This window comes from Polyodon spathula, chromosome 5, assembly GCF_017654505.1.
Source record: "Polyodon spathula isolate WHYD16114869_AA chromosome 5, ASM1765450v1, whole genome shotgun sequence".
Taxonomy (NCBI): Eukaryota; Metazoa; Chordata; class Actinopteri; order Acipenseriformes; family Polyodontidae; genus Polyodon; species Polyodon spathula.
In genome coordinates, this window is record NC_054538.1 from 3,911,950 (window position 1) to 3,920,077 (window position 8,128).

The following is an 8,128-nucleotide window of genomic DNA, read 5'->3' on the forward strand; positions in this document are numbered from 1 at the left end:
AAAAGGAAAAAAAAAAAAAAAAATCAGAAAAAAGCCTAATCAATCTTTATACAGCAAATGAAACATAGGAGGCCACTGGTAGAGTAATAGTAGCAGAGGTCCATATACACATTTTAACATCAGGGAGCACTCCAAAACCAGTTGCTGAAGAAAAAGTGGTTACCGATGACAAAAGCTTGAAACAGCCTGCGTGTGCCTACAGGGGAAACATGGCACTGCTGAGAGTCTGAACAAACAAAGCCAAGGTTGCAGCAACCAAGAGTACTGGAGAATACAAGCAGGTTCTCTCTCAGGAGACATCTGTGAGGGAGAAGAGACGAAAAACTGTAAATCAAGTTAAAAAACACAAACCAAACATTCCATTCAAAACATTAAGAGGCAGCTCCAATTACTACAGAACACTAACTGGACAGTTTGGAATTATATTGCAATATAAAACTAGGATGATCACTAATCACTACAACATTACAAAGACTAAACTGCTGAAAAATAAAACCAAATAGATGTAAAATATCAGAAAAACGCAATGTGCAACGTACTGGAGAGGCCTTAAGAACTTCCTTTCAAGAAGAACTGCAAGACCGACACCTATGCTAGTACAGCTCATCTCTGTGGCAGATAGGCAAGTTATGTAGTTTAACAATCAGTGCCGATTCAGTTGTGCATTGGGATACTGAATCACGGTGCCTTAGACAGGGAAACAATTCAATTTGAAAAACGAGCACTCTTAATATTGGGGACAATACAAAAATAAGAGTAACTATTGGAACATTTTAAAAAGACAACAGCATTTCTATTTCCAGTGTGCAAGGAGATTTACAAAATTATGAATGAAAGTCAAGGTCACAAGGTAAACACACAAACATAAGAAATTAACAAATACTTACAACTAGCAGGTTGTTCACCAAACCGCCGCATTAGCTGGTCATGTGTAAATTTCACAAATGCATCATATTGCTCTAAAAAGATATAGCAATTGAATAAGACTCTGCATAGGAATCTGGCAAGTATTTAAAGCTAAAAAAAAAATCACTGTGGTAGGAATGTTAAAACAGTACTTTTACACATTCACTTTGTCTGTAGTTTTCAGATTTGATTAAATACTCTGCTCAAGTAAACTGGTTATATCCATATAGCACTATATTACTGTACTCAATCACACCTAGGATTCTGATCAATTTTTACCAGGTGGCTCTCTCCATGCCCTGTATATGTAATATAACTGGTTAAAACAAACAGTACAGTTGTATTGTTGGCCAATACACAGAATGATAGATGTATCAATCCAAACACACAAGTATTAGTTTAAAAATGAAGCTACTTTCATTTGAATGATGAACAGCAGGGTTTGTTTGGTGCCAACAGTCTTCCAATTTCTGTTACCTAGTTTCATTTTAATGTAGTTCAGCACACAGGATAATGTTACATACAGATAGATATGGACACCACTCTACTCACATACATTAGAGCAGTTGTGTGTTCTCCAGACCTTAGTTGTGGCAGGTGTTTGCTCTGAAATTCAGACTTGTCTTGTTACCAAAATGAAACACAGTAAAAAGCTGCATACCTGCCAGTTTTGTTGTCAAAATCTCTTCATACTCCTCTCGAACTTTCTCTTCTCGCTCTTTTAATAATCGTTCACAAATCATTCCAACTTGTCTTAGAGTAAATAAAGGCTGTTCTTTTTTAGCTGGTGATAATGGCCCTGATGATGTGCCTAAAGGGAAAAACATGCACGTTGGTGATATTCATCGCCCACCACAAATAATTTAACATTAGACTCATCAGCAAATATGAAAAAGTAGATCACCATGACAACACCAAGGTCAAAAAGGCATTTTTACAAAAGACAGACGCCTTCATTTACCCTCTAGATCAGCAGTTTTCAAACTGGGTACGTGAATAATCCTGGAATGGAGGACAGGGATTTTTTTTTTTTTTTTTTTTTTTTTAAAACCACGTTGTAGTATTTTGCAACTTAATCGAATTAACAATGTTAAATCTCCTTTCAAATAACACCACAGTCGTACTGGTGTGCGTCTCCTTTGTTGGGCGGTTAATAAGCCCCCAGCTGGCTGCTGGCAGTGAACGAGCATCGTTGAGCGCACACGGGCAGTGGTTACTGTAGTCTGTTGCTTCTTTTAAAAATGTCTAGTATTTACTAGAGAAGTTTAATTTCTGGAGTTTAAATCTTCAGTGTTAATTTAATCAGTTCAGTGTTTTACCTACGTTTAAATTTTTAAAGAACAGTATTATTGAGTTGAGCAGGCAGCTGGGCCGCTCTACTTTAGACAGTGAAATCACTCACTTGTTCTGTGCTGGAGCGACACGACTGCTAATATGCTACACATACAACCGATCAGGTGACAAATTTCACCAAATGCATATTTAATGCATTGATTTTAGTAATTTATCACAGTCAGTGTTGTGTATCCGACTGCTCTGGTGCCACAGTGAGGGCGGATATTATAAAAAGGAAGGGGTTTGGCAATTGTCTCCAAGTAGCTTTTCTAATTGGTGCAACAGAAAGATTGACACCGGGGCAGGTTTTATTCTCAGTCGATCTGGCGCTTCACTGATGCCTTCTGTGTTCATGCTGTACTGGGTGTGGTATGGTACCCAGTCCACTTGGTAAGATAGTTAGACAAGCTTTTTTTCTGACGTTTATTATATTTAATAAAATGGCATCTCTAAACAATGGAACAAGGTGAAGCAAAGTTAGAACAGGGGTATAACTGTTTAAAACAAACGGCCACTGAATTTCCAGACCGCTTTGTAGAAGGTGATGGATTTCAAGATGTGATGAAATTTGTTGAGCCATACTGTGCCGATGCAGCGAGGCTGTGTGCTGCAGCTGTTCATACAAAACTTTCAAAAGGGAGAAAAAGTTGCAATGACCACAGACTCGTGGGCCCCATTCCCCAAATATTCCCTCAGTGGAAGGTTTTTTCACTTGAAATTGTTCTGTGTGACTTTGAACCGAATGGCCTTTTATGTTTAGTACAATTTGTTTCTATATTGGAACTACTGCACTAAAGTAAAGGACCTCTGAGAGCCAGGCATCTCTAACAGTTTAATGTAAAGTTGTGTGAATACATTAGGAATACTTGACCATATAGAATGAACTGCACAAGGTGGCAAACATTGTATTACTTACTTAATATATTACTTGATTGTGTGTTAGATTGGCATTTAAAAATAGTACTTGTGGTAATGTTTGGAAGGGTTATGTAGTGGATTGCAAATGTTTTAACCTCCAAGGCAGACCTTTTAATATCAGTCACAGTGCTCTTTCCAGTTCCAAAATATTGTGCTATTTTATCCCTGGTAACTCCCTTTTCCAGAAGTATTTAAGTTTGTTTCATTTACAAAAAAGTAACTACTCTAAAAACATACTATCTGAAAATATGCTGAGTATGTCTATAGTTCTATCTCCACTGCCAACTTTAATTACAAGCATTTTGTTTGAAGAGGGCATTTAATTATGAACATTTCAATAAATATTTTGGCGAGTACATATTTTTGTTTTGTATTTAATACTTAGGATTCGGTGAACCGAATCCTAATCCTATATCCGTCCAGACACATATCCATTTTAATACATCCCTTCTTACAGTTCGTTAAATAAGAGGCACGAATCCAGTATTGAATGCAACTTTTAAATTCAATAACAAGAACACGTTTGATGAACTCTGTCGCAGCTCTCAATACCGTTACTGGTGTCAAACGCACTGAACACACACAACTGCTGAATAGAAACGTACCCCCATACCACACTTTTCATGGAGTAAAGTTATGCAGTAAACCTGTAATATATAGTTATGGCAAATTGTTGTAGACTTCTATGCTTTATCTGTCAAACATGTTCTAGATATCTTACTGAGAAAAAAATATATAATAAATCAGTGCACAGAAATATATTTTTATAACTTTACAACTGTCAGATGTGCAAGACACTGTAGAACAATATGCTTTAGTAAATTATGTTATTGTAATGTGCAAATACAAGTTGAACCATTTAGGAACTGCTGTGTTTTATTAATATTTTTTAAACTATTTCGTAGCCCATTAGATGTGTTACACACACAGTGCATTAAATCAACATGGGTTTTATTTCACAGGGAGATTCAGGTCACTCACAGTAGTTTATTCCTCATCGCTGTCAATCTCGGATCAGCTAAGCAACAGGTTGAAATGTCATTAAAGACAATAGAGGGTTAAGCAAAGATGCATCTCTACTTTCTTGTAAAGGTAAAGTAAATGGTTCTGTATTTTGATATTTCTATTGTGGGGGGAGGGGGCTAGCGGTAAACTGTGTAAGTTTCAAACTGAAATCTTATTCAGGGATATATTTCCATTCAGTAATAAAAATACTATGAACTAAAAGGCTAAAAATTATAGATTGTGTGCGTCCCTTGTTAGTAGCTGCCAGTCTGTTTTTCGTTCAACAGTTTCCTTCAATTTTCTTGACTGTTTTTTAGAGTCAGTATTTGGCCGAACCCCAAAAACCTGGATTTGGTGCATCCCTAGTTTAAACATTCAGGAAAAAAAAAAAAAAAGTACCACCAAAATGCACAATGTCAGCTTCCATTTGCAGTACTGAGTATCAACAACCATGTCCTTTAAAGTTTACATTTCTTTGACAGGTGTTAATGCAAGTGTGACATTTAGACAGTCTATATTCAGATAGTAGGATGCTTATGCCATTCCAAACCCACTAGTTCGCCATTTAGAGTTAAACAGTTTTTTTCAATCAAGTTTACTGTAGGTCAACATTTTAAAGACTCCCTGGCATACATTCTGAAATGGATATGACAAAGCACACAATAATTCACTTAGTTTAGTGACACAAAGAGCAGCACAGTAGTATGCAGTGCCTAAAATAAGTGATTTATCTCAACCCATTAGCAGAACAGGGTCAGAGTGGATATTACACCAAGATATATTGCAACTAAACAAATTGACATTTCTTCCCTAAAGGTTTTCTGAATCTCTTGCAGGACATCCGCTTACCTTTTGATTCCTTTAGTCAAAGTGCATAAAGAAACCACTACAGCCACCAACACACTGTGACTAGATAGTCATAAACCAAACCATCTCATGTAGAAATGCCTGCCGTTTTGTTGATTTACCTGGCAGAGTGGATCCACCGAGAACGGAGGCAGGAGGCTGTGCATCAGTGGAACAGCAAGCGTCTGTCTGCTGGAAGCTGCTCTCCAAGTGCCTCCTCTTCTGCATGCGCTTATACTCCTGTTTTATGTTGTAGAGGATTTGTTCTGAAAGAGAAGGATGGGAGTTTTAGACAAAGCTGGTCTCTACTCAATGGTGCATTTGTGTTTTAAGTAAAAATAAACTGGTTAATTGTGATACTAGAAAAAGCACAGGAGGTACAAGTTACCTTTGACACGCACTTGACTGTGACAAAAACAAATAATGTGTAAATATTAGCCCTCCTATTATGTTCAGAATTTAGATACATCGTTATGTTAAGTTTGTTTCATTCCTGCACACAAATTTACATAGATAAATGCCATGGGTCACAGTGAACCGAAGCATCTTATTTGTATACATGACCTGTTCAAAAAAAAAAAAAACACCTCAAAGGTTCTGTTTTCTGTGGATAAGTTCATGACCCCAACTTAGGAAAAGTCATAAAATATTATACAGAAAATTAAGAAAAATAGCGTTTAAGCTATTATGGTCAAATAGACCCGAAACCTAACAGGAGGGTTAATGTGCATGAGGTATAAAAAGGAAGCACGTACACAGACATTGTGCACTGACATTCGAAAAGTCCTCATTCCCCTGAAGAGCTCAACTAAATATTAAATATTTCCTCCTTCACAAGCCCCTTGCAAACTACCGCAATCAGCCACACAACAGTAGTATTAAGATCACTAAAAAATGTAACCTACAAAATGTTAGGATGAACATGGTCCTATTTTTAAAGTAATTTTTTTAAATACCTCCATGTGTTTATATTCACACTGTACTCTTCACACCTGATAGAATAGAATGGTGCATTGTTCACGGAAAAATGATTAAAAATAGTCTAAAGTGTTGGCAAGTCTTCAGCTTCAGCTCCTCCTGGCTAGGTTTTGTGAATAAAAATCAACTTTGGTAGGTGTAACCAAATTACACACTGAATTACATGTTCCACTCCAGTAAACGCTGAAAAAAGCAGGGTTGAGCAGGCCAAGAACTCAGTAGTTCACGTGTGACCAAAACATGACATACAAATAAGGCAATGCCAAGATGTTATAATAACAAGCAAACATAATAAGAAACAAATTGAATGGAAATCTTAACCAAAGCCGCGATTAAACACAGTACTTAAATACTGCGTCGATCGCACATAACTTACCAAGTGACAAACTTGACAATGGCCAACAGTGTGATCCATATTCGAGCTGGTATTACACAAGTATTTTATATTTACACTCTGCTGTACTGAAACGACTGAATCAAATCAGACACGAGGAACGTGAGCAACCAACTGGCGACTTAGATACATGATCCGAGCTCATTTCGACACCCAACCCCCAAATACAACAATGCAAACCTCCATTTTAAATGCTACAAACACCATTTTAGTCGCTTGAAAATATCTGTGTCACAGATTGTGTATGTTGTTTGTTTTGAAACAGCCTATCAAAACTGTACCGGTATTTATTTAGTTTTTTAAAAAATAGTTTGCTGCAGCAATCGCCGAAGGCAACCGAGTATACATACCAGGAAGTTTCAAATCAAGCTTAACGCAAGAGATTGTCAACTTTAAAATTCACACTTCACACAATGTTAATCCAAAAACTCAAATGAAACATACGGGCAAGTGGTTAAAGATTAAGTTGGATGTTCGCAAGCATGAGACATTTAAAAAAAAACTCAATTAGCTACGCAGAGGGACAATTCAAATTGGATCTACTCCTAACCCCCCTCCCCCAGTCAAAGCCTCTCTCTGCAAGGTCCTCTTCAGCCATATTTCCCACACTGAAGCGTCAGGTTTGTACCGGGTGGCCATGTTGAGACATCATGAACACACTACCGTACTTTGAACAGAGACGCCAACCCATTTACCGGCACTTGAGTTTACAAACAGTGTTACACTATTTTACAAGATCTATCTGTGTGTGTGTGTGTGTGTTTAAAAAAATGCATACGCCCAAAGCGTTTATTATTCCTAAATTGCTGAACGAACGCATTTATTTATAAATCATTTATCTTTAATATCCATTAACAATGCTCTTAAGCATCGCGTAGACCAAGTCTGAAAGACAAACTAACTGGACATCCTGTCTGAATTCAGGCCACACTAGGCCTTCGGCTGGACACCTCTGCCCCGTGTTAAACACGGACTGTTCTCCAAAGAGACTTTAACAGTGAAACCTCCGTATAGCTGAGGGTTCAACTGCATGGAGCGGAAAACGCCCCGACTGCACCCAAGACAACAAGGAAAGAGACCATCGAAATGACCTTTTGTTGTTTCTCTTAAGACTTTCCCTTGACTATTTTATTTAAACTGTATTTTGTTTGTTTAACAAACTCTTAGGGTTACACACCTGTTGTGAGTCTGGACGACACCTCTCCGAACGGAGACGGCTCCATACGCAGGTATTTTTGCGGGGAAGAAGTGGAAGCTGACGGGGTCGACATTGGGGCGCATCGCCTCCTTTTCGGGGACGCCTGGCTCATGAGAGGGTCGAAATCCATAGTCCTTTTTAAAGTAGCACCACACGCCATGATGCAAAGATAGTAACAACCTGAACAAAGGCGACGAAAAAAATGAGAACGACGTGATCTTATCGAGCCTCCCGTGGCTTTCTTCAAACTTCTCTCCAGGGAGAGTTCTGTTCTGAAGAAAGACTTTAGGTTTTATTATTTTTTTTCCGGCCTTATATAGTCCTCCTTCTCCTACTACTGAAATCTCGCTGATATTCAAACGCTGTAGATTTGCTAGCTATGGTTCTCTGGGCTGCAGGATGTGAAACAAAGACCGATGAGGACGGATTTAAACTGAAACCAGTCTTCAACACTTCCGTTTATTTCCCCTCTTACAGTCAACATGGCGTCAACAACAACGTCAAGATTCAGCAACGCATTAGTGAGCAGGCGCAAGAGCCCGCTGTCG

At 38.1% G+C, this 8,128-nt stretch overlaps 1 protein-coding gene across 1 annotated transcript; it reads right to left on the reverse strand.

The window, feature by feature from the left end:
* LOC121315440 (akirin-2-like) lies at nucleotides 1-8,016 on the reverse strand. The gene is made up of 5 exons (XM_041249543.1): nucleotides 7,560-8,016; nucleotides 5,133-5,276; nucleotides 1,568-1,717; nucleotides 888-959; nucleotides 1-300 (listed from the first exon to the last, which is right to left on the reverse strand). The coding sequence occupies exons 1-5, from the start codon at nucleotides 7,738-7,740 to the stop codon at nucleotides 290-292; spliced, it is 558 nt and encodes a 185-aa protein (XP_041105477.1). The 5' UTR covers nucleotides 7,741-8,016; the 3' UTR covers nucleotides 1-289.
* Between the last annotated feature and the right edge of the window lie 112 nt (nucleotides 8,017-8,128).

Bases quoted from the DNA above. Each gene is read 5' to 3' on its own strand.
- LOC121315440 (XM_041249543.1), bottom strand. From the start codon at position 7,740: ATGGCGTGTGGTGCTACTTTAAAAAGGACTATGGATTTCGACCCTCTC. The intron at 5,277-7,559 runs GTGTGTAACCCT...CTTCTCTTTCAG, and splicing joins GTCGTCCAGACTCACAACAG to AACAAATCCTCTACAACATA. The intron at 1,718-5,132 runs GTAAATCAACAA...TTTTCCCTTTAG, and splicing joins CGGTGGATCCACTCTGCCAG to GCACATCATCAGGGCCATTA.